Here is a 26,204-nt window from a genome sequence, read left to right on the forward strand (position 1 = left end):
CAGTCTTAATCCCCATTTTCCAGACGAGGTAACTGAGGCACAGAGAAGTTAAGTGACTTGCCCAAAGTCACACAGCAGACAAGTGGCAGGGCCGGAATTCGAACCCATGACCCCAGACTCCCAAGCCCGTACTCTTTCCACTGAGCCACTCTGCTTCTCTAGTCCCTTGTAACTACCCCAGTGCTTACAACAGTGCTTGGCACAAAGTAAGTGCTTAACAAATAGAAGCCGCGTGGCTCAGTGGAAAGAGCACAGGCTTGGGAGTCAGAGGTCACGGGTTCGAATCCTGGCTCTGCCACTTATCGGCTGTGTGACTTTGGGCAAGTCACTTAACTTCTCTGTGCCTCAGTTACCTCATCTGTAAAATGGGGATTAAGATTGTGAGCCCCCCGTGGGACAACCTGATCACCTTGTATCCCCTCCAGTGCTTAGAACAGTGCTTTGCACATAGTAAGTGCTTAATAAATGCCATCATCATCAAATACCATAATTATTATCACTATTATTAACACATCTTCTGTACACAGTAGACTGCATGCTCTTTGAGGGCAGGAATTTGTTGATGTTAACTCGATTGTACTCTTCCATGTGCTTAGTACAGTGCTCTGTACACAGCACACTGTAAGCTCCTTGAAGGCAGGGATCGTGGTCACACTCTATCGTATTCTCCCACGTGCTTAGGACGGTACTCTACACCCAGTAGACTAAAGTCCTGGTGGCAAGGATCGCAATACTAACTGTAAGATGCTCTTCCAAGGGCATAGCATAGTGTTCTGCACAGTATACACTCAAAATCATCATCAATCGTATTTATTGAGCGCTTACTATGTGCAGAGCACTGTACTAAGCACTTGGGAAGTACAAATTGGCAACATATAGAGACAATCCCTACCCAACAGTGGGCTCACAGTCTAAAAGGGGGAGACAGAGAACAAAACCAAACATACTAACAAAATAAAATAAATAGGATAGATATGTACAAGTAAAATAAATAAATAAATAAATAGAGTAATAAATATGTACAAACATATATACATATATACAGGTGCTGTGGGGAAGGGAAGGAGGTAAGGCAGGGGGGATGGGGAAGGGGAGGAGGGGGAGAGGAAGGAGGAGGCTCAGTCTGGGAAGGCCTCCTGGAGGAGGTGAGCGCTCAGCAGGGCCTTGAAGGGAGGAAGAGAGCGAGCTTGGCGGATGGGCAGAGGGATTGGGGGCATGCCAGGCCCGGGGGAGGACGTGGGCCGGGGGTCGATGGCGGGACAGGCGAGAACGAGGTATTCGTTAAGTGCTTACTGTGTACCAGGCACCGTCTCTGTATGTTGCCAACTTGGACTTCCCAAGCGCTTAGTCCAGTGCTCTGCACACAATAAGCGCTCAATAAATACGACTGAATGAATGAATGTTCTAAGCGCAGAAAGATAATCGGGTTGGACACAGTCCCTGTCCCACATAGGGTTCACAGTCTTAATCCCCATTTTACAGATGAGGGAATTGAGGCACAGAGGAGTTAAGTGACACACCCAAGGTCACACAGTAGACAAGTGGCAGAGCTTGGGATTAGAACCCATGATCTTCTGACTTCCTAGACTGTGCACTTGTCCCCTAGGCCTTTCTGCTTTTCATTATTGACAGACTTCTTCCCTCAGCAAACTCAGAGGAGGATTGCTAGGCTTAAAATCAACTGATGGACACGCTCGGTAATATCTGGATGAGTCATCCATTCATTTAATTGTATTTATTGAGCGCTTACTGGGTGCAGAGCACTGTACTAAGTGCTTGGGAAGTACAAGTCGGCAACATCTAGAGACGGTCCCTACCCAACAGCGGGCTCACAGTCTAGAAGGGGGAGACAGTCAACAAAACACAACATATTAACCCAATAAAATAAATAGAATAAATATGTGCAAGTAAAATAAATGAATAGAGTAATAAATATGTACAAACATATATACAGGTGCTATGAGGAGGGGCAGGAAGGGGAGAGAAAGGAGGGGGCTCAGTCTGGGAAGGCCTCCTGGGTAGGGACCGTCTCTATATGTTGCCAACTTGTACTTCCCAAGCGCCTAGTCCAGTGCTCTGCACATCGTAAGCACTCAATAAATAGGATTGAATGAATGAATATGTTGCTAACTTGGACTTCCCAAGCGCTTAGTCCAGTGCTCTGCACATAGTAAGCGCTCAATAAATACGACTGAATGAACGACTATGCTGCCAACCTGGACTTCCCAAGCGCTTAGTCCAGTGCTCTGCACATCATAAGCACTCAATAAATATAATTGAATGAATGAATGTTGCCAACTTGGACATCCCAAGCATTTAGTCCAGTGCTCTGCACATCGTAAGCGCTCACTAAATAGGATTGAATGAATGAATATGTTGCCAACTTGGACTTCCCAAGCGCTTAGTCCAGTGCTCTGCACATAGTAAGCGCTCAATAAATACGATTGAATGAATGAATAAGTTGCCAACTTGTAGGCTTATTGTTATATTGTACTCTCCCAAGCACTTAATACAATAAATAGAATTGAATGAACGAACGAAAGGAATGCAAAATTTCACGACATAGCCTCCCTTGTGTTTCTACATTTGTATGGATCGATGAAGAATGGTTTCAACAGGGCTGTCATACTTTGGATTGTGTTAAGAGTCCTTAAATCGTCACCTAAATTGCAAGATTCATTTATCCAATCGTATTTATTGAGCGCTTAATATGTGCAGAGCATTGGAAGAATACAACACAACAATACAACGCTAAGAAGCAGCGTGGCTCAGTGGAAAGAGCCCAGGCTTTGGCGTCAGAGGTCATGGGTTCAAATCCCAGGTCTGCCAAGTGTCAGCTGTGTGACTTTGGGCAAGTCTCTTCACTTCTCTGGGCCTCAGTTACCTCATCTGTAAAATGGGGATTAAGACTGTGAGCTCCCTGTGGGACAACCTGATCACCTTGTAACCTCCCCAGCGCTTAGAATGGTGCTTTGCACATAGTAAGTGCTTAAAAAATCCATCATTATTATTATTAACAATAAACAGACAAATTCCCCTGCCCACAATGACCTCACAGTCTAGAAGGGGAGACTGACATTAATTGAAATTAATCAATAAATAAAGATGACCCTCTGAAGTCAAAGAAACAGGATCGTTTGAAATAATAATGATGATGGTATTTGTTAGCGCTATGTGCCAGGCACTGTAATAAGCACTGGGGTGGAGACAAGCAAATCAAGTTGGACACAGTCCCTGTCCCTGTCCCTGTCTCGACTCCCATTTTCCAAACGAGGTAACCGAGGCACAGAGAAGTAAAACGACTTACCCAAGGTCACACAGCAGGTAAGTGGCGGAGCTGGGATTAGGCTCCATGACCTTCTGATAGCCAGGCCTATGCTCTATCAACTATAATAACAATGATAATGGCGTTTATTGAGCGCTACTATGTGCAAAGCACTGTTCTAAGTGCTGGGGAGGTTACAAGGAGATCAGGTTGTCCCAAGGGGGGTTCACAATCTTAATCCCCATTTTACAGATGAGGGAACTGAGGCCGAGAGAAAGTGAAGTGACTTGCCCAAAGTCACACAGCTGACAATTGGCAGATCCGGGATTCGAACCCACGACCCCCGCCTCCAAAGCCCATGCTCTTTCCACAGAGCCATGCTGCTTCTCTAAGATTTTAATGCCAAATAAACCACTGGCGTTTTAGAGCAATTTACGGACAGTTTGAGGTGTGTGGAAGAGCCGCGTGGCTCAGTGGAAAGAACACGGGCTTGGGAGTCAAAGGTCGTGGGTTCTAATCCTGGCTCTGCCACTTGTCAGCTGTGTGACTTTGGACAAGACCCTTAACTTTTCTGTGCCTCAGTTGCCTCATCTGTAAAATGAGGCACCTTCTCCCCCTTCTAGACTGCGAGCCTGTTGTTGGGTAGGGACCGTCTTTATATGTTGCCAACTTGTACTTCCCAAGTGCTTAGTACAGTACCCTGCACATAGTAAGCGCTCAATCAATACGATTGAATGAATGAATGAATGAATAAATACGATTGAATGAATGAATGAATGAATTAAATGGGGATTAATAATAATAATAATAATGACATTTGTTAAGCGCTTACTATGTGCAAAGCACTGTTCTAAGCGCTGGGGGGGATACAATGTGATCAAGTTGTCCCACGTGGGGCTCACAGTCTTAATCCCCATTTTTACAGATGAGGGAACTGAGGCTCAGCGAAGTTAAGTGACTTGCCCAAGGTCACACAGCAGACTTGTGGTGGAGTCGGGATTAAGACTGTGAGCCCCACGAGGGACAACCTGATCACCTTCTATTCCCCCACAGTGCTTAGAACAGTGCTTGGCACGTAGTACAAGCTTAACAAATACCATTATTATTACTGCTAACAACTTCACAATTAGAGAATTAAGGCAGGAGGCATTTCTCTTTAACAGATTCTCAGAAAAAAAAAATGCAAAAGAAACCCAACAGTCCCTTGAGACCTGGCCATGTTTCCTGCATCCAGAATCTGCCTAAACAGCCTCTGCAAATTTAACACGAAATCATGATTGATGAAGAAGAAACACCCTAGAGGACCGAGAGCCCTTGAGAAATGTCCGATGATGTCTTTCCCTCGGAGCGATGAAAGTGCAATTTAAAGAGCCCTTGAAGGGTCACTGAAGTATCTTTTTATCCTTCAAAAACGGCCCAGTGTAAAGTTGGGATATTTATCCGCACGGGGAATTTATTTTGTTAATGAGGTGCAGATAGCTCTAAGTCTATTTGTTCTGACGACTTGACACCTGTCCACATGTTTTGTTTTGTCGTCTGTCTCCCCCTTCTAGACTGTGAGTCCGCTGTTGGGTAGGGACCGCCTCTATATGTTGCCGACTTGGATTTCCCAAGCGCTTAGTACAGTGCTCTGCACACAGTAAGCACTCAATAAATACAATTGAATGAATGAATGAAGACTGAGGAGAGAGTGGCCCCGCTGGTAAACTCCTTGTGGGAAGGGTGTCATACTCTCCCAAGCGCTTAGTACAGTGCTCTGCACCAAGTAGGCCCTCAATGAGGGGTAACATGGGCCTAGTGACTACAGCCCGGGAGTGGGAGTCTGAAAGACCTGGGTTCTAATCGCAGCCCCACCACGTCTCTGCTGCGTGTCCCCCTCTCCATCCCCCCCATCTTACCTCCTTCCCTTCCCCACAGCACCTGTATATATGTATATATGCTTGTACATATTTTTTTACTCTATTTACTTTATTTGTACATATCTATTCTATTTATTTTATTTTGTTAGTATGTTTGGTTTTGTTCTCTGTCTCCCCCTTTTAGACTGTGAGCCCACTGTTGGGTAGGGACTGTCTCTATATGTTGCCAATTTGTACTTCCCAAGCGCTTAGTACAGTGCTCTGCACATAGTAAGTGCTCAATAAATACGATTGATGATGATGATGATGATGATTTCACTTCTGTGGGCCTCAGTTCCCTCATCTGTAAAATGGGGATTGAGACTGAGAGCCCTATGATAGGTGCAGGGACTCTATCCAACCTGATTAGTACAGTGCTCTGCACACAGTAAGCTCTCAATAAATACGACTGAATGAATGATTAGCTTGCATCTCCCCCACAGTGTATTACAGTGCTTGGCACCTAGTAAGCGCTTAACAAACACCATTATCATTAATGGATACCACTATTATTACCAATTACCATCGACGGATTGATCGACTGAAAGTCAGGAATCCCAGGTCTGTTGCGGACCTACTGTGTGACGCTGGTCCGATGCTTAACCTCTCTGGGCCTCACCTGGAAAATGGGGAGGGGAAAATCCCTGCTCTCCCTCCTTCTTAGATGCTAACCTTCATCTGGGCCTGGAAATGTGTTATTTTGTATCTTCCCCAACACTTAGTACAGTACTTAAGAGCACGGGCTTTGGAGTCAGAGGTCATGGGTTCAAATCCCTGCTCCGCTGCTTGTCAGCTGTGTGACTTTGGGCAAGTCACTTCACTTCTCTGGGCCTCAGTTACCTCATCTGGAAAATGGGAATGAAGACTGTGAGGCCCCCGTCGGACAACCTGATCACCTTGTAACCTCCCCAGTGCTTAGAATAGTGCTTTGCACATAGTAAGCACTTAATAAATGCCATTATTATTATTATTATTGTTATTATTATTACTTTTGAAATAGCATGACACAGTGGACAGAGCCCAGGTTTGGGAGTCAGAAGGTCATGGGTTCTAATTCCAGCTCTGCCACTTGTCTGCTGTGTGGATTTGGGCAAATCACTTCATTTCTATGTGTTGCCAACTTGTACTTCCCAAGTGCTTAGTACAGTGCTCTGCACACAGTAAGCACTCAATAAATATGATTGATTGATTGATTGATTTCTCTGGGCCTCAGTTTCCTTAAATGGGGATTAAGACCGTGAGCCCCATGTAGGACAGGGACTGTATCCAACCTGATTTGCTTGTACTCACCTTAGGACTTAGTACAGTGCCTAGCACCTAGTAAGCGCTCAACAAATACCACAAATATTGTTATTATTACTACTCTTGGCACAAAGGAGAAGCGGCATGGCCTAGTGGATAGAGCCTGGACTTGGAAGACAGAAGGACCTGGGTTCTAATCCAGACTCTGCCACCTGTCTGCTGTGTGACCTTGGGTAAGTCACTTAATTTCTCTGTACCTCAGTCCCCTCATCTGCAGAAATGGGATGAAGACTGTGAGTCCCGTGTGGGAATGAGCCCACTGTTGGGTAGGGACTGTCTCTATATGTTGCCAACTTGTACTTCCCAAGCGCTTAGTACAGTGCTCTGCACACAGTAAGCGCTCAATAAATACAATTGATTGACTGATTGAAAGGGACTTTGTCCAACCTGACTGGTTTGTATCTACCCCAGAACTTAGAACAATGCTTGACACATTATGAGTGCTTAATAAACTCCATTGTACCTCTTTTGGAGTTTGGGAAATGAACTCCCCTCCCCATCGCCCCTAATCCCTCCCTCTGCTCTAACCCCTTCCCCGCCCCACAGCACTTGTGCATATTTCTACATATTTATCATTCTATTTATTTTATTAATGATGTGTACATATCTATAACTCTATCTATTTTGAGGCTATTGATGTCGGTCTTCTTATTTTGTTTTGTTGCCTGTCTCCCCCTTCTAGACTGTGAGCCTGTTGTTGGGTAGGGATTTCCTCTTTCTGTTGCCGAATTGTACTTTCCAAGCACTTAGTACGAGTGCTCTGCACACAGCAAGCGCTCAATAAATATGATTGAATGAATGAAATAGAAATTCATCCAGTTAATTGGTTTCTTTAATTGCTTTTAAAAACCTACCCACCTCATTAGCACCCTATAAGGAGGGAGGAGAGTCTTGAGATGCTTTGAGAAAATGGATGAAATTTTGCTTACCCTGCCCTTTAACTAATAACTGAGGATAAGATCATGTCCATGATAATAGTAGTAGTAGCAGTATTAGTAATATTAGTAATACTATCAGCAGGAGCAGTGTAATAATAATGGTATTTGTTAGGCGCTTACTAAGTGCCAGGTACTTTACTAAGCACTGGGGTAAGTACAATATGATCAGGTTGGACACAGTCCCTGTCCCACCTGGGGCTCACAGTCTCAATCCCCATTTTACAGATGAGGTAACTGAAGCACGGAGAAGTGAAGTGACTTGCCCAAGGTCACACGGCAGACAAGCGGCAGAGCCGGGATTAGAACCCACAACCTTCTAACTCCCAGGCCCGGGCTCTATCCGTGTAGTAGTAGCAACAGCAGTAGTAGCAGTAGCAGTAGTAATAATAATAACAATAATGATGGCATTTATTAAGTGCTTACTATGTGCAAAGCACTGTTCTAAGCGCTGGGGAGGTTACAAAGTGAACAGGTTGTCCCGTATGGGGCTCACAGTCTTCATCCCCATTTTACAGATGAGGTAACTGAGGCCCAGAGAAGTTAAGTGACATGTAGTACATGTTGGTTCCCCTCTTTTTAGACTGTGAGCCCACTGTTGGGTAGGGACTGTCTCTATATGTTGCCAACTTGTACTTCCCAAGCACTTAGTACAGTGCTCTGCACACAGTAAGCACTCAATAAATACGACTGATTGATTGATTGATTAGTAGCAGTAGCAGTAGTTTTAGTATAGTGAGAGTATTTATTGAACACCCACTGGGAACAACACACTTTTCTAGGCAGCAGAAAGAACGTAGCTGTGGCCTAGTGGAAAGAGCCCAAGCCTGGGAGTTAAATAAGCCCGGGTTCTAATCACGGCTCTACCACTTGCCTGGTTTGTGACCAAGCGCTTAGTACAGTGCTCTGCACACAGTAAGCACTCAATAAATACGATTGAACGAATGAATGAAGCTTCCCTGTTAAATTCATTTCACTGCCTATCCTCCTCCAATTTAGCTTCTGAGCCCCATGTGGGACTAGATTACTGTGTACCTACCACAATGCTTAGTATAGTGCTTGGCACATAGTAAGCGCTTAACAAACACCGCAGTTTTTCTTATTATTATTGTTGTTAAAAAGAAGCAGCAGCAGCATTGGGGAAAGTTGAGCAAAAAAGAATGACACAGTCAATGTCCTTGAAGAGTTTATATTCCTTCTTCACTTTTTTAGATTTCTCTTATTTGGTTTGAATTTCCCTTATATTTTAGGGCAATTCACTCAATTTCCTTGGGCAGTGGAGGGCAAAGTAGTCACAAAGGATGACAGATTTTTCCTTGGTGAGGAATTCTGGTATCTTTGCCTGGATAATCCCAGAGAAGTGATTGCAGTCCTGGCATCTGGGTATCTTGTCTTAATACAACCCAAGTATCTGTCTAGAATTGGCTAGAGTGCTTCATTATTATTATTATTATTATTATTATTATTATTATTAAGTTGGCACATCCTTTATGATCTTCTGTAAATCTCCAAAAGGACTTTGTCTCCTTCTCATTCTATCTCCAGGGGATCTAACCCATCACAAAGATAGATACAGCACCAACCTAGGTGTTCTGAATGTTGTAAACAAGAAAATAAAAAAGAAAAAGAAAGAAAGTCAATTGGCTTTGGAACTCAGAAAGGAGGAAGTTATGGGAACCAAATTTTTCAAGTTAGATCTAAGTACCCCAAAGCTTTCAAGCATATTGCGATAATTTGTTTCCATCTCGCCGGAGGGCAAGAAGCAAACTGGAATCAAATAAAAGACATCCGATCCCAGAAAGGCCAGTAAATAAATTGCTTACAAGAAGCACTCTCCTCACTTCGGCTCATTTTCCACACCAGACCTGACGGGCATTTCTGCTTAGGTTTGGGAAAGGTTGTCTTTTGATTTCTTTTCCCCATTTCCGATCATTTTCAGGGACGCTAAGGTCTGATGTGGACGCATCTCCCTCGGGGAATAACTTGCAATTGGTTTCAAGAGGAGGGGTCGGTAACGCTGGTCCTGGCCTCCAGTGGAGAGATAACAGGCCTCTGGACTAAGAGGCTTCTGGAGTGTTATGTCAGCCGGTCAACGCCTATTTATTGAGCGTCCTCAATCCTGACCAGCAGCTGACGGCAGGAGTCTACGGCCGGGGGCGGTGGACGTGTCTCAATCGGTCATTCAGTCAACCGTATTTATTGACTGCTTACTAGGTGCAGAGCACTGTACTAAGCACTTGGGAGAGCACAAAAACACCAAGAAACTGACATATTCCCTGCCCACAGCGGGCTCACGGTTCGGAGAGTTTGGGCCCAAGGTCGCGTGAGGTGGAGTTGATGATTGTGATTTAATCCCCTTGGGAAGACTGAAGGTCAGTGATTATTGGAGAGTTATATGCTAACGGCTGCCCATCAATCTCCTCAATTTACTTCATGATGGCTATAAAAGAACTCAACATTACAGGCTAAAGTGACTTTATATACTCCCTACGAAGCCTAGAGGAGCAGCTTAAATTCCTTCCACTGTGAGTATGGAAACACACATAAATGGACTGCCAATACATTGACAGTTGATAACTGCCCAATATTCTGAGTGTTTTGGACAGTGCTCTGTATACAGGAGGCGATCAATAAGTACCATTTACTGAATGATTTTGAGGCCAAAGTTTGGTCTGCTTTTCAGTCTTATTTTCTTATTAAAGTTATCTTTCCACATATGATCACTTTAGGGTAAAATGTCATCTGCATCTGTATCTGTACACATTGAGAATCATCCTTCTCCTCAATTTCTTGTAGATTTCATTTTTATGGTGTTTGTCGAGCGCTAACTACGAGACATTCATACATTCAATCGTATTTATTGAGCGCTTACTGTGTGCACAGCCAGGCACTGCACTAAGCACTAGGGTAGAGACAAGCTAAATAGGTTAGATATAAGCTAAGTCCCACACGGGGCTCACAGTCTTAACCCCATTTTACAGATCAATCAATCAATCAATCAATCATATTTATTGAGTGCTTACTGTGTGCAGAGCACTGTACTAAGCGCTTGGGAAGTACAAGTGAGAGAACTGAGACATAGATGAATGACTTGCTCAAGGTCAAACAGCAAGCAGTAGCCTGCTGAGAAGCACTGTGGCCTAATGGAAAGAGAGTTGGAGAGTCGGCCTGAGAGTCGGAAAGGCCTGGTTTCTAATCCTGACTCCGCCACATATCTGCTGAATGAACTTAGGCGAGTCACTTTTTCTACATTTTTCTATAAAAATGCTCAATCCATATTTCTCCACTCCTCAAGGACCTCCAGCAGTTGTCCATCCACTTCTGCATCCAATAAAGACTCGTCACCTTCGGTTTTAAAGCATTCAATCACCTCACCCCCGCTCCTACCTTACCTCATTACTCTCCTACTCCAACCCACCTCGCACACTTCCCTCCTCTAATACTAACCTTCTCACAGTACCTCCATCTCATCTGTCTCGCTGATGTCCTGCCTCTAGCCTAGAACGCTCTCCCTCTTCATATCTGAAGGACAATGACTCTCCCCTCCGTCAAAGCCTTATTGAAGGCACATCTCCTCCAAGAGGCCTTCCCTGACAGCCTTCTTTTTATTTTCTTCCACTCCCTTCTGCAGAACGAGTACCTCGTTCTCGCCTGTCCCGCTGTCGACTCCCGGTCCACGTCCTCCCCCTGGCCTGGAATGCCCTCCCTCCCAACATCTGCCAAGCTAGCCCTCTTCCTCCCTTCAAAGCCCTCCTGAGAGCTCACCCCCTCCAAGAGGCCTTCCCAGACTGAGCCCCCTTTTTCCTCTCCTCCTCCCCATCCCCCCTGCCCTACCTCCTTCCCCTCCCCACAGCACCTGCATATATGTTTGTACAGATTTATTACTCTATTTATTTTACTTGTACATATGTATTATTCTATTTATTTTGTTAATGATGTGCCTATAGCTTTAATTCTATTTGTTCTGACGACTTTGACACCTGTCTACATGGTTTGTTTTGTTGTCTGTCTCCCCCTTCTAGGCCGTGAGCCCATTGTTGGGTAGGAACTGTCTCTATATGTTGCCAACCTGGACTTCCCAAGTGCTTAGTACAGTGTTTCACACACAGTAAGCACTCAATAAATACGACTGAATGAATGAATGAACTCCAACTTGCTCCTTTTATTCATCAACCTTCCCAGTCCAGAGAAACAGGGAAGCAGGGAGAAAAAGAGGGATGGAGAGAAACTGGTGCACAGAGAGGGCAGCAGAGTGAGAGAGACAGAGAGAGCAATGAGAGAGAAAAACATTTAGGGAGAAACAGAACTACAAAGAGGGAAAATAGCGAGGGAGAGAAACTACATAGAGACAGCGTGAGAGAAAGAGAGAAACAGAGCAAGAGAATGAGAGAGGAAAAACATTGAGAAACAGAACCAGAAAGAGGGAAAAGTAGTGAGGGAGAGAGAAGCAGAAGAAGAGACAAAGAGACTGAGGAAAACCAGCGACACAGAACCTGTGAGAGAGGCAGAGAAAGAATTAGAGGAAAACACTGACAGAACTAGAACCACCAAGAGAGGGGAAAATAGTGAGGGAGAGAAAAAGAAAGAGAGAGAGAAAGAGTTGCTGATAAAGTATAGCAACGAAATAGTAGCAGAGAATGAGACGGAGAAACAGAGAAAAACAGAGAGAAAGCAAACAAGAGTGCATTGTAGAGTCAGCACAAATCAATGTCCCTGATTTAATTAAAGCTTAGGGCATGGGGAAAACTATGCTGGACTGTTCAGTTATGCTTCAGGGTCTTAACAACGAATGGATGTGGATATTAAAATGCTACATATGTCTACATGCTAAGCTATCACATTTCTTGGGTTTTGGAAAACCGAGACAGAATTACAGTAGCAAAGAGGGCAGGCAGGTAAAGTGTGAAACTACAGCTACGCAACTAGCAGAGCATTGGGTAGAGGTCTAGGGGAACCTTGGCCCTCAGTGAGATCTTAATAATAATAATAATTATGACATTTATTAAAAGCTTACCATTTGCCAAACAACGTTCTAAGCGCTGGGGTAAATACAAGGTAATCAGGTTGGAAACAGTCCTTGTTCCACAGGGGGCTCATAGTCTTAATCCTCATTTTAAAGATGATGTAACTGAGGCCCAGAGAAGTGAAGCGATTTGCCCAAGGTCGCACAGCAGACAAGAGGCAGAGCCGGGATTAGAAACCCCGTCCTCTGACTCTAAGCCCGTCTTCTTGCCACTAGGCCCTCAATTAATGGTATCCACTGAGCACTTACTGTGCGCAGAAGGCTGCCCTAAGCGCTCCTGAAAGTACGGTTTTTATTCCCTGCCAAAGCCAGACTTTTAAAGTTGGAATTAGAATTCTCTGCTCTCTCCTTTGTTCGAGGAAAAGAGCTGCGTTCGATTTCTTGTCTACATCTAGTCAGAAGCACCTCATTTCTGAAATGAAAACAAGCCAAAAGATGACTTCAGTGATGAGAGAGGTGGCTCTCTAGAAAACAAGCTCGGGAGTTCTCATCTGAAAGCACAGAGCTGCCTTGTGCTTTGATTTCCCTGTGTTAAATGTTATTTATTCACCTTGGGCCCGCCAGGATGGCTGGATGAAGTAAATGCAGAGAAGAGAATAATAATAATAATAATAATAATAATAATAATAATAATAATAATAATAATAATGATGGCATTTATTAAGTGCTTACTATGTGCAAAGCACTGTTCTAAGCGCTGGGGGGATACAAGGTGATCAGGTTGTCCCGTGTGGGGCTCACAGTCATCATCCCCATTTTACAGATGAGGGAACTGAGGCTCTGAGAAGTGAAGTGACTTGGCCAAGGTCACACAGCAGACATGTGGCGGAGCCGGGATTCGAACCCATGACCTCTGAAAGAGCACCGGCTTGAGACTCAGAGGATCTGAGTTCTAATCCCATTAATTCTATTTAATTTAGTTTATTTGATAATTAAATAAATTAATGTAATCAGTAAATTAATTATATTTATGCGTATTAATGATGTGTATATATCTCTAATTCTACTTATTTATATAGATGCTACTGATGCCTGTTCACTTGTTTTGATGTCTGTCTTCCCTCTGTTAGGCTGTGAGCCCATTGTGGGCAGGGACTGTCTCTATTTGTTGCTGAATTGTACTTTCCAAGCGCTTAGTACAGTGCTCCGCACACAGTAAATGCTCAATAAAGCATTTATTAAGCGCTTACTATGTGCAAAGCACTGTTCTAAATGCTGGGGGGATACAAGGTCATTGTTCCACGTGGGGCTCACAGTCTTCATCCCCATTTTACAGATGAGGGAACTGAGGCCCAGAGAACTGAAGTGACTTGCCCAAAGTCACACAGCTGACAAGTGGCGGAGCCGGGATTTGAACCCACGACCTCTGACTCCAAAGCCCGGGCTCTTTTCCACTGAGCCGGCTAGCGAGTGGCAGGCCGTCTGCTTCAAGTCGAAAACTCCCCCGTGCTGGGCAGCGGCGGCCTGGGAGAGAGTCGAGGGTGGAGACTCAAGTTTACTGTGCGGAAGGAGGCGATGGGAAACTATTTCCGTATTTTTCCCAAGAAAACTCTGTGGATCCACTTCCAGAACGATTTCCGATGGAGAGTGGGGCGTTCTGGGAGAGATGCGTCCGTGGTATCGCTTGGGGTAGGAAACGGCTCCACGGCATAAAAGAAGACTGAGAAGCAGCGTGGCTCAGTGGAAAGAGCCCGGTCATGGGTTCAAATCCCGACTCCGCCACTTGTCAGCTGTGTGACTTTGGGCAAGTCACATAAATTCTCTGTGCCTCAGTTACCTCATCTGTAAAATGGGGATTTAGATTGTGAGCCCCACATGGGACAGCCTGCTCACCTTGTATCCTCCCCAGTGCTTAGAACAATGCTTTCCCCTTCTAGACTGTGAGCCCACTGTTGGGTAGGGACTGTCTCTATATGTTGCCAACTTGTACTTCCCAAGCGCTTAGTACAGTGCTCTGCACACAGTAAGCGCTCAATAAATACGATTGATGATGATGATGATGTTGCCAACTTGTATTTCCCAAGCGCTTAGTACAGTGCTCTGCACACAGTAAGCGCTCAATAAACATGATTGATTGATTGATTGACTGCTTTGCACATAGTAAGCGCTTAATAAATGCCATCATAAAAAGAACACGGGTTTGGGAGTCAGAGGTCGTGGGTTCTAATCCTGGCTCCACCACTTGTCCGCTGTGGGATCATGGGCACATCACTTCACTTCTCTGGGCCTCAGTTACCTCAGCTATAAAATTGGGATTAAAGATTGTGCAGCCCAAGTGGGACGGGGACTCTGTCCGACCTGGGGCAAAGTATGTGCTTTATAAATACCACAATCATTTATAATAATAATAATTATTATAATAATATAATATAATAATAATAATTATTATTATTATCCAGTGGCTGCTAACAGTGACAGAATCTTGGTCTGGATGGACCACGGGTCTGCCCGAATCACGGTGAGGTGATGGCTCCTCATTAGGTTAACGATAACTACAGCCAACCGTCCACAAACATGGGTACTCTCCCCCGCTTCAAAGTCTTACTGAAGGCCCATCTCCTCCCAGAAGCCTTCCCTGACTTGCTCCCTTCATTCATCCTCCCCTTCCAGCCCCACACCGCTTACGTCCACAGCCGTAATTAATTTATTTCTATTAATGCCTGTCTCCCCCTCGAGACCGTGAGCCCGTTGGGGGCCGGGACTGTGTCTGTTGCACTCTCCAAAGTGCTTTAGTACAGTGGCCCGTCTTCTAGACTGTAAGCCCGCTGTTGGGTAGGGACCCTCTCTATATGTTGCCGCCTTGTACTTCCCAAGTGCTTGAGAATGAAGACTGTGAGCCCCCCGTGGGACAACCCGATCACCTTGTAACCTCTCCAGCGCTTAGAACAGTGCTTTGCACATAGTAAGCACTTAAATAATTAATAATATATAATAAATAAACAATAAATAAACAATAAGTAAATAAATAATAAATGAACAATAAATAATAAATGCCATTATTATTATTATTATTATGGAGAAGCAGTGTGGCTCAGTGGAAAGAGCCCGGGCTTTGAAGTCAGAGGTCACGGGTTCAAATCCCAGCTCTGCCAACTGTCAGCTGTGTGACTTTGGGCAAGTCACTTCACTTCTCTGGGCCTCAGTGACCTCATCTGTAAAATAGGGATGAAGACTGTGAGCCCCCCGTGGGATGACCTGATCACCTTGTAAGCTCCCCAGCGCTTAGAACAGTGCTTTGCACATAGTAAGCGCTTAATAAAAGCTATCGTTATTAGTAGTAGTAGTAGTGCAGTGCTCTGCACACAGTAAGTGCTCAATAAATACGACTGAATGAATGAAAACTAAGCCATCAATAAATACGGTGGAATGAGTGGATCTGTCCAATGCAGGAGGACTCCCGGCTCCCCCAAGAGTTTCCCAGAACCCTCTTCATCATTATCATCATCATCAATCGTATCTATTGAGCGCTTACTATGTGCAGAGCACCGTACTAAGCGCTTGGGAAGTACAAATTGGCAACATATAGAGACAGTCCCTACCCACCAGTGGGCTCACAGTCTAAAAGGGGGAGACAGAGAACAGAACCAAACATACTAACAAAATAAAATAAATAGAATAGATATGTACAAGTAAAATAAATAGAGTCATAAATATGTACAATTAGGCTGGCGAAGGCCGGCGAGAGGCGGGAGGCCGATGGGACCACCCATCCCGGCCACCCCCGGACCCCTCCCCAACCCGGGGGTCTCTCGGTTACCGTGGCTGTCACATCGAGTGGTCTCCACCAGCCTGCCATTCTGGTCGTAGCAGGCCATGCTCTGGTAGCGGTAGCCCTGGCCACAGTCCTTGCCGTCCCCGGGCACCTTGGCCCCCTGCGGCCCTTCGGGCCGGGCCTCGGGCAGGATGCAGTCCGACCACGTGCCCACCGGCTGCGCCCTGTACTTGTTGCACGGGCAGAACTGCGTCTCCAGCAACGGGTAGAGCTGGGAGTTCTTGCAGATGTCCTTCTTCTTGCTTTTTCCTGGACGAAGGAAAACCCAAGGCCCATTTCAGACAACGGGTCTTCGGGGGCCTGAAGATCTGCTTCCGGTCTATTCTATAAAGGATGCTGATTCCCGGGCCTGGAATGCCCCCAATCCCTCTGCCCCTCCGCCAAGCTAGCTCTCTTTCACCCTTCAAGGCCCTGCTGAGAGATCACCTCCTCCTGGAGGCCTTACCAGACTGAGCCCCTTCCTTCCTCTCCCCCTCGTCCCCCTCTCCATCCCCCCATCTTACCTCCTTCCCTTCCCCACAGCACCTGTATAGATGTATATATGGTTGCACATATTTATTACTCTATTTATTTATTTACTTATTTTACTTGTACATTTCTATCCTATTCATTTTATTTTGTTGGTATGTTCGGTTTTGTTCTCTGTCTCCCCCTTTTAGACCGTGAGCCCACTGTTGGGTAGGGACTGTCTCTATGTGTTGCCAATTTGTACTTCCCAAGCGCTTAGTACAGTGCTCTGCACATAGTAAGCGCTCAATAAATATGATTGATTGATTGATTGATTGATTGGGGGATAGTAGGGGATTGTAGCGATGTTCTCATATGCTCTTTCGGCTTTTACGACTATTAAAACCAAAAGAGAAGCAACGTGGCCTAGCGACAAGAGCCCTTCTAGACTGCGAGCCCACTGTTGGGTAGGGACCGTCTCTATATGTTGCCAACTTGGACTTCCCAAGCGCTTAGTACAGTGCTCCGCACACAGTAAGCGCTCAATAAATACGATTGAATGAATGAATGGAAGAGCCCGGTCTTGGGAAGTCAGAGGGCATGTGTGACCTTGGGCAACTCACTTAACTTCTCTGTGACTCTGGGACTTGCAGTCTTTAATCCCCATTTTACAGATGAGGGAACTGAGCCCCACGTGGGGCAACCTGATGACCTTGTATCTACCCTTGTCAGCTGTGTGACTTTGGGCAAGTCACTTAACTTCTCTGGGCCTCAGTTACCTCATCTGTAAAATGGGGATTAAGATTGTGAGCCCCCCGTGGGACAACCTGATTACCTTGTATCCTCCCCAGCGCTTAGAACAGTGCTTCGCACATAGTAAGTGCTTAACAAATGCCATCATTATTATTATTATTACCTCAGTACTTAGAACAATGCTTGGCATACAGCACTTAACAAATACCATTATTATTATTATTATTATTAATTATTCTAATTCCGACTCCACCACTTGTCTGAAGTGTGACTCTGGGCAAGTCACTTAACTTCTCTGGGCCTCAGTTACCTCATCTGTAAAATGGTGATAAAGACTGTGAGCCCCACGTGGGACAACCTGATAACCTTGTATCCTCCCCAGCGCTTAGAACAGTGCTTCGCACATAGTAAGTGCTTAACAAATGCTATCATTATTATTATTATTACCCCAGTGCTTAGAACAATGCTTGGCATATAGCACTTAACAAATACCATTATTATTATTATTATTATTATTATTATTATTATTATTCTAATTCTGACTCCACCACTTGCCTGATGTGTGACTTTGGGCAAGTCACTTCACTGCTCTGGGCCTCAGTTACCTCATCTGTAAAATGGTGATAAAGACTGTGAGCCCCACGTGGGATAATCTGATCACCTTGTATCCTCCCCAGTGCTTAGAACAGTGCTTTGCACATAGTAAGTGCTTAACAAATGCCATCGTTATTATTATTAACCCAGTGCTTAGAACAGTGCTTGGCACATAGCGCTTAACAAATACCATTATTATTATTATTATTACTATAATTCCGACTCCACCACTTGTCTGATGTGTGACTTTAGGCAAGTCACTTCACCGCTCTGGGCCTCAGTAATCTCCTCTGTAAAATGGGGATGGAAGCTGTGAGCCCTCCATGAGGGACAGGGATTATGTCCAACCTGATTATCTTGTATCTACCCCGGAGCTTAAAACAGTGCTTGGCACATAATAAGTGCTTGCCAAATACCATAATCATTATTATTCTTATTATTAAAAGTGACATTAGTATCCCCCAAATGCTCTCCCATTACTGACAGGGCAGAGGTAGGTAGAAGAAGCAGGTATTATTCTTATTATTACTAATAATATGAATTATGGTACTTGTTAAATGCTCTGTGCTAAGCACTGCTTTAAGCAAGTTAATCAGGTTGGATATACTCCCTGTCCCACCTGGAGCTCACAGTCTACATCCCCATTTTACAGTTGAGGTCACTGAGGACCAGGGAATAATAATGATGGTATTTGTTAAGCGCTTGCTATGTGCACAGCGCTGTTCTAAGTGAAATGACTTGTCCAGGGTCACGCAGCAGACAAGTGGAGCAGTCGGGATTAGAACCCAGGTCATTATTATCATTCCCATTTTGTGGAGGAGAAAACCGGGGCCGGGAGGGGGTAAATGACCAGACCAGGGTCTCGCAGTGGGCTGGAACTGGAACCCGGATCCTCCTGCTCCTAGAGAGGGGGGCTCTGCCACCGCGGGGCCTCTGGCAGTCCCCATGGCGGGGTCGGGGATGGTGGTGATTCATTCATTCATTCAATCGTATTTATTGAGCGCTTACTGTGTGCAGAGCACTGTACTAAGCGCTTGGGAAGTACAAGTTGGCAACATGTAGAGACGGTCCCTACCCACCAACGGGCTCACAGTCTAGAAGGGGGAGACAGACAACACCACAAAACATGTGGACAGGTGTCAAGTTATTAGAATAAATCGAAGTAAAGCTAGATACACATCATTAACAAAAGAAATAGAATAGTAAAAATATACAAGTAAAATAAGTAGAGTAATAAATCTGTACAAGCGTATATAGAGGTGCAGTGGGGAGGGGAAGGAGGTAGGGCCAGGGGGATGGGGAGGAGGAGAGGAAAAAGGGGGCTCAATCTGGGAAGGCCTCTTGGAGGAGGTGAGCTCTCAGTAGGGCTTTGAAGGGAGGATGAGAGCTAGCTCGGTGTGCCTCAGTTCCCTCATCTGTCAAATGGGGATGAAGATTATGAGCCCCACGTGGGACAACCTTGAATACCTTGTTTCTCCCCAGCGCTTAGAACAGTGCTTGGCACATAGTAAATATGTATATATTACTGTATATATGTATCCTGCATATATGTATATATGTTTGTATGTATTTATTACTCTATCTATATATTTATTTTATTTTGTTAATATGTTTTGTTTTGTTGTCTGTCTCCCCCTTCTAGACAGTGAGCCCACTGTTGGGTAGGGGCCATCTCTATATGTTGCCAACTTGTCCTTCCCAAGCGATTAGTACAGTGCTCTGCACCCAGTAAGCGCTCAATAAATACGATTGAATGAATGAATGAGTTGTAAGCGCTTAACTTAAGAGAAGCAGCATGGCTCCGTGCAAAGAGCACGGGCTTTGAAGTCAGAGCTCATGGGTTCGAGTCCCGACTCTGCCACATACCAGCTGCGTGACCTTGGGCAAGTCACTTAACTTCTCTGAGCCTCAGTTCCCTCATCTGTAAACTGGGGATGAAGACTGTGAGCCCCACGTGGGACAACTTGATCGCCTTGTATCCCCCCAGCGCTCAGAACAGTGCTTTGCGCATAGTAAGCGCTTCACAAATGCCATCATCATTATTATCATTAACAAATACCAACATTATGATTATTATGTGTGGAGGGAGGGCATTCCATCATCATCATCATCATCAATCGTATTTATTGAGCGCTTACTCTGTGCAGAGCACTGTACTAAGAGCTTGGGAAGTACAAATTGGCAACACAGAGAGACAGTCCCTACCCAACGGTGGGCTCACAGTCTGAAAGGGGGAGACAGAGAACAAAACCAAACATACCAACAAAGTAAAATAAATAGGATAGATATGTACAAGCAAAATAAATAAATAAATAAATAAATAAATAAATAAATAAATAAATAAATATGTACAAACTATGATTATCATGTGTGGAGGGAGGGCATTCCAGGCCAGGGGGAGGACGTGGGCCGGGAGTGGAGGTACAGAGGGAGCGGCCCACCGGCCCTTACCGACGAGCAGGCGCTTCCGTGTCCTGACGGCGCCGCAGTCTCCGTTGCAGGGGGAGAAGCGGGCCCAGGGGGTGAGCTGGCAGTCATCCTGGCAGGGGATCTGACAGGGCTGGGTGAGCGGGGGCAGCGGGCCGGCCCGCCCCAGGCATTCGCCCACCTCCGCCGGGCCCCCGTCCAGCCGGCGGCAACTGATGGCTGAAGGGACAAAGAAAAACCACAGAAGCCTCAGAACCACAGGCCTGCCATCCGCGGGGATTCAACCGCTTCCTCGGGACCAATCAATCCATCCGTCAATTGTGCTTATTGAGCGCTTACTGTGTGCAGAGCACTGGACTACACGCGTGGGAAGTCCAAGTTGGCAACATAGAGAGACAGTTCCTACCCAGCAGTGGGCTCACAGTCTAAAAAGGGGGAGACAGAGAACAAAAACAAACATACTAACAAAATAAAATAAATAGAATAGATATGTGCAAGTAAAATAAATAGATAGAGTAATAAATATGTACAAACATATATACATATATACAGGACATATATACATATACACATGTGGTCCTGTCCACATGTTTTGTGGTGTTGTCTGTCTCCCCCTTCTAGACTGTGAGCCCACTGTTGGGTAGGGACCGTCTCTCTATGTTGCCAACTTGTACTTCCCAAGCGCTGAAGGGACACAGAAAACCACAGAAGCCTCAGAACCACAGGCCTGCCATCCGCGGGGATTCAACCGCTTCCTCGGGACCAATCAATCCATCCGTCAATCGTGCTTATTGAGCGCTTACTGGGTGCAGAGCACTGTACTACGCGCATGGGAAGTCCAAGTTGGCAACATAGAGAGACAGTTCCTACCCAGCAGTGGGCTCACAGTCTAAAAAGGGGGAGACAGAGAACAAAAACAAACATACTAACAAAATAAAATAAATAGAATAGATATGTACAAGTAAAATAGAGTAATAAATATGTACAAACATATATACATCAATCAATCAATCAATCAATCGTATTTATTGAGCACTTACTATGTGCAGAGCACTGTACTAAGTGCTTGGGAAGTACAAATTGGCATCACATAGAGACAGTCCCTACCCAACAGTGGGCTCACAGTCTAAAAGGGGGAGACAGAGAACAGAACCAAACATACCAACAAAATAAAATAAGTAGGATAGAAATGTACAGGTAAAATAAATAAATAAATAAATAAATAGAGTAATAAATATGTACAACCATATATACATATATACAGGTGCTGTGGGGAAGGGAAGGAGGTAAGACGGGGGGATGGAGAGGGGGACGAGGGGGAGAGGAAAGAAGGGGCTCAGTCTGGGAAGGCCTCCTGGAGGAGGTGAGCTCTCAGCAGGGCCTTGAAGGGAGGAAGAGACCTAGCTTGGCGGATGGGCAGAGGGAGGACATTCCAGGCCCGGGGGATGACGTGGGCCGGGGGTCGACGGCGGGACAGGCGAGAGCGAGGTACAGTGAGGAGAGCGAGGTACAGGACATATATACATATACACATGTGGTCCTGTCCACATGTTTTGTGGTGTTGTCTGTCTCCCCCTTCTAGACTGTGAGCCCACTGTTGGGTAGGGACCGTCTCTCTATGTTGCCAACTTGTACTTCCCAAGCGCTGAAGGGACACAGAAAACCACAGAAGCCTCAGAACCACAGGCCTGCCATCCGCGGGGATTCAACCGCTTCCTCGGGACCAATCAATCCATCCATCAATCGTGTTTATTGAGCACTTACTGTGTGCAGAGCACTGGACTACGCGCTTGGGAAGTACAAGTTGGCAACATATAGAGACGGTCCCTACCCAACAGTGGGCTCACAGTCTAGAAGGGGGAGACAGACAACACCGCAAAACATGCGGACAGGACCACATGTATATATGTATATACGTCCTGTATATATGTTTGTACAGGACCCCATGTATCATCATCATCATCATCAATCGTATTTATTGAGCACTTACTATGTGCAGAGCACTGTACTGAGCGCTTGGGAAGTACAAATTGGCAACACATAGAAACAGTCCCTACCCAACAGTGGGCTCACAGTCTAAAAGGGGGAGACAGAGAACAAAACCAAACATACCAACGAAATAAAATAAATAGGATAGATATGTATGAGTAAAATAAATAAATAAATAAATAGAGTAATAAATATGTACAACCATATATACATCTATACAGGTGCTGTGGGGAAGGGAAGGAGGTAAGATGGGGGGATGGAGAGGGGGACCAGGGGGAGAGGAAGGAAGGGGCTCAGTCTGGGAAGGCCTCCTGGAGGAGGTGAGCTCTCAGCAGGGCCTTGAAGGGAGGAAGAGAGCTAGCTTGGCGGATGGGCAAAGGGAGGGCATGTATATATGTATATATGTCCTGTATATATGTATATGTATTTGTACATATTTATTACTCTATTTATTTATCTATTTATTTTACTTGTACTTATCTATTCTATTTATTTTATTTTGTTAGCATGTTTGGTTTTGTTCTCTGTCTCCCCGTTTTTAGACTGTGACACCACTGCTGGGTAGGGACTGTCTCTATATGTTGCCAACTTGTACTTCCCAAGCGCTTAGTCCAGTGCTCTGCACACAGTAAGCGCTCAATAAATACGACTGATTGATTGATTGATTGACCAATAGCCAGAGTCACAGTTGAACAGTAATAATGATAATGACAATAATAATATAATCATCAATCAAACTGAAACTCCTCACCGTCAGCTTTAAAGCAGTCAATCCCCTCGCCCTCTCTTACCTCACCTCGCTGCTCTCCTACTACTAACCCAGCCCATGCCGACCTTCTTACAGTACTGAGCAGCAGCGTGGCTCAGTGGAAAGAGCCCGGGCTTTGGAGTCAGAGGTCATGGGTTCAAATCCCGGCTCCGCCAATTGCCAGCTGTGTGACTTTGGGCAAGTCACTTCATATCTCTGGGCCTCAGTTCCTTCATCTGGAAAATGGGGATGAAGACTGTGAGCCCCCCGGGGGACAATCTGATCACCTTGTAGCCTCCACAGTTCTTAGACGAGTGCTTTGCACATAGTAAGTGCTTAATAAATGCCATCATTACTATTATTATTATTATTACTGCCATCTCACCTGTCTTGCCGTCAACCCCTCACCTCACATCTGACAGACAATGACTCTTTCCCACCTTCGAAGATTTATTGAAGGCCCATCTCCTCCAAGAAGCCTTCCCTGACTAGTCAATCAATCAATCAATCTATCAATCGTATTTATTGAGCGCTTACTGTGTGCAGAGCACTGTACTAAGCACTAGGGAAGTACAAGTTGGCAACATACAGAGACAGTCCCTACCCAACAGTGGGCTCACAGTCTAGAAGGGGGAGACAGAAAACAAAACATATTAACAAAATAAAATAAATAGAATAGATATGTACAAGTAAAATAAATAAATAAATAAATACAGTAATAAATATGTACAAACATATCCACATATATACAGGTGGTTTAAGCGACTAAGCCCCCCTCCCAGACCTAGGAACAGTGCCTGGAATGTAGTAAGCACTTAACAAACACCAGAAAAAAGTATCTCATACATAGTACATAGCAATATTACACAGTTACCCTGTGCAGAGCACTGTACTATTAATAATGACAGTAATAGGTGCAGTATGTGCCAAGCGCTGTGATAAGCACCAGGGTGGATACAAGATCATCATCATCAATGGTCCTCATCACCAAGAAGCAGTGTGGCCTAGTGGAGAGAACACGAGCCTGGAATTCAGAAGGTCATGGGTTCTAATCCTGACACTGCCCCTTGTCTGCTGTGTGTGACCTTGGGTGGGTCACTTCACTTCTCTGGGCCTCAGTTCCCTCATCTGTAAAATGAGGATTGAGATTGTGAGCCCCACACGGGACAGGGACTGTGTCCAACCCGATTTGCTGTATTCACCCCAGCGCTTAGTACAGTGCCGGGCACGGAGTTAAATACTCTATTTATTTTATTTGTACATATTTATTCTATTTATTATAGTTTGTTAATATGGTTTGTTTTGTTCTCCGTCTCCCCCTTCTAGACTGTGAGCCCGCTGTTGGGTAGGGACCATCTCTATATGTTGCCAACTTGTACTTCCCAAGCACTTAGTACAGTGCCGGGCATGGAGTTAAATTACTCTATTTATTAATTTATTTTATTTGTACATATTTATTCTATTTATTATAGTTAGTTAATACGTTTTGTTTTGTTCTCCATCTCCCCCTTCTAGACCGTGAGCCCACTGTTGGGTAGGGACCGTCTCTATATGTTGCCAACTTGTACTTCCCAAGTGCTTAGTACAGCGCCGGGCACGGAGTTAAATACTCTATTTATTTATTTATTTTATTTGTACATATTTATTCTATTTATTTTATTTTGTTAATCCGTTTTGTTTTGTTCTCCGTCTCCCCCTTCTAGACTGCGAGCCCACCGTTGGGTAGGGACCGTCTCTACATGTTGCCAACTTGTACTTCCCAAGTGCTTAGTACAGTGCCCCGCACACAGTAAGTGCTCAATAAATACGACTGAATGAATGAATGAATGCATGAAAAAATGCTTCACAGATCCCATTTACCTACAAAACAAACACACAACCGTGGTTCTTGGCCCGAACGGGTGTTATAATGAAAAGCCCCAAGCTCATCCATCATTTCACCGCCGAGGATTTGGGCTGTGGCGTGGAGGAAAAACAGTAATTCAAAGGCAGGAAAACTGGCTCCGAGAAACCAACTTCCTCCTATTAAAGGGAGAAAGAGCAAGTGCGGGGCGGGAAGCTGGGCTCCCCTCGCCCTCTTTGAGAACCTCGACTCCGGGGAGCCAGAGACAAAGCCTGGGCCGTGCTGGCTTTCTCGACCCGCTGTCCGGGCAAGTGCCAAGAACCCAAACCGTGCTGACTTATCGCCAGAGGAAGGGCACCCGAGTCACCACCTCCCCCGGGCCTGCCCGAAGTCAAATCCTGAAAATAACAATAATAAGGGTGGTACTTTCATTCATTCATTCATTCAATCGGATTTATTGAGCGCTTACTGTGTGCAGAGCACTGGACTAAGCGCTTGGGAAGTACAGGTTGGCAACATATAGAGACGGTCCCTACCCAACAGCGGGCTCACGGTCTAGAAGGCGGAGATGGACAACAAAACATATTAACCAAATAAAATAGATAGAATAAATATGTACAAGTAAAATAAATGTTCATTCGTTCATCCATTCAATCGTATTTATCGAGCGCTTACTGTGTGCAGAGCACTGGACTAAGCGCTTGGGAAGTCCAAGTTGGCAACATATACAGATGGTCCCTACCCAACAGCGGGCTCACAGTCTAGAAGGCGGAGACGGACAACAAAACATATTAACCAAATAAAATAAATAGAATAAATATGTACAAGTAAAATAAATGTTCATTCATTCATCCATTCAATCGTATTTATCGAGTGCTTACTGTGTGCAGAGCACTGTACTAAGCGCTTGGGAAGTACAGGTTGGCAACATATAGAGGCAGTCCCTACCCAACAGCGGGCTCATGGTCTAGAAGGCGGAGACAGACAACAAAACATATTAACCAAATAAAGTGAATAGAATAAATATGTTCAAGTAAAATAAATGTTCATTCATTCATTCATTCAATTGTATTTATCGAGCGCTTACTGTGTGCAGAGCACTGTACTAAGCGCTTGGGAAGTACAGGTTGGCAACATATAGAGGCAGTCCCTACCCAACAGCGGGCTCACAGTCTAGAAGGGGGAGACAGACAACAAAACATATTAAC

The 26,204-nt window shown here is 45.0% G+C and overlaps 1 protein-coding gene across 1 annotated transcript in view; it reads right to left on the reverse strand.

The window, feature by feature from the left end:
* Positions 1-26,204, reverse strand: part of THSD7A (thrombospondin type 1 domain containing 7A) — a 329,576-nt gene that overhangs the window by 65,103 nt on the left and 238,269 nt on the right. The window contains exons 12-13 of the mRNA XM_038770315.1: positions 20,441-20,635; positions 16,181-16,444 (exon numbers count right to left, since the gene is read on the reverse strand). Coding sequence (XP_038626243.1) covers positions 16,181-16,444; positions 20,441-20,635 — 459 coding nt within the window. The remainder of the gene's footprint in view (positions 1-16,180; positions 16,445-20,440; positions 20,636-26,204) is intronic.

This window comes from Tachyglossus aculeatus, chromosome 2 (assembly GCF_015852505.1).
Source record: "Tachyglossus aculeatus isolate mTacAcu1 chromosome 2, mTacAcu1.pri, whole genome shotgun sequence".
In the NCBI taxonomy this organism is placed as follows: Eukaryota; Metazoa; Chordata; class Mammalia; order Monotremata; family Tachyglossidae; genus Tachyglossus; species Tachyglossus aculeatus.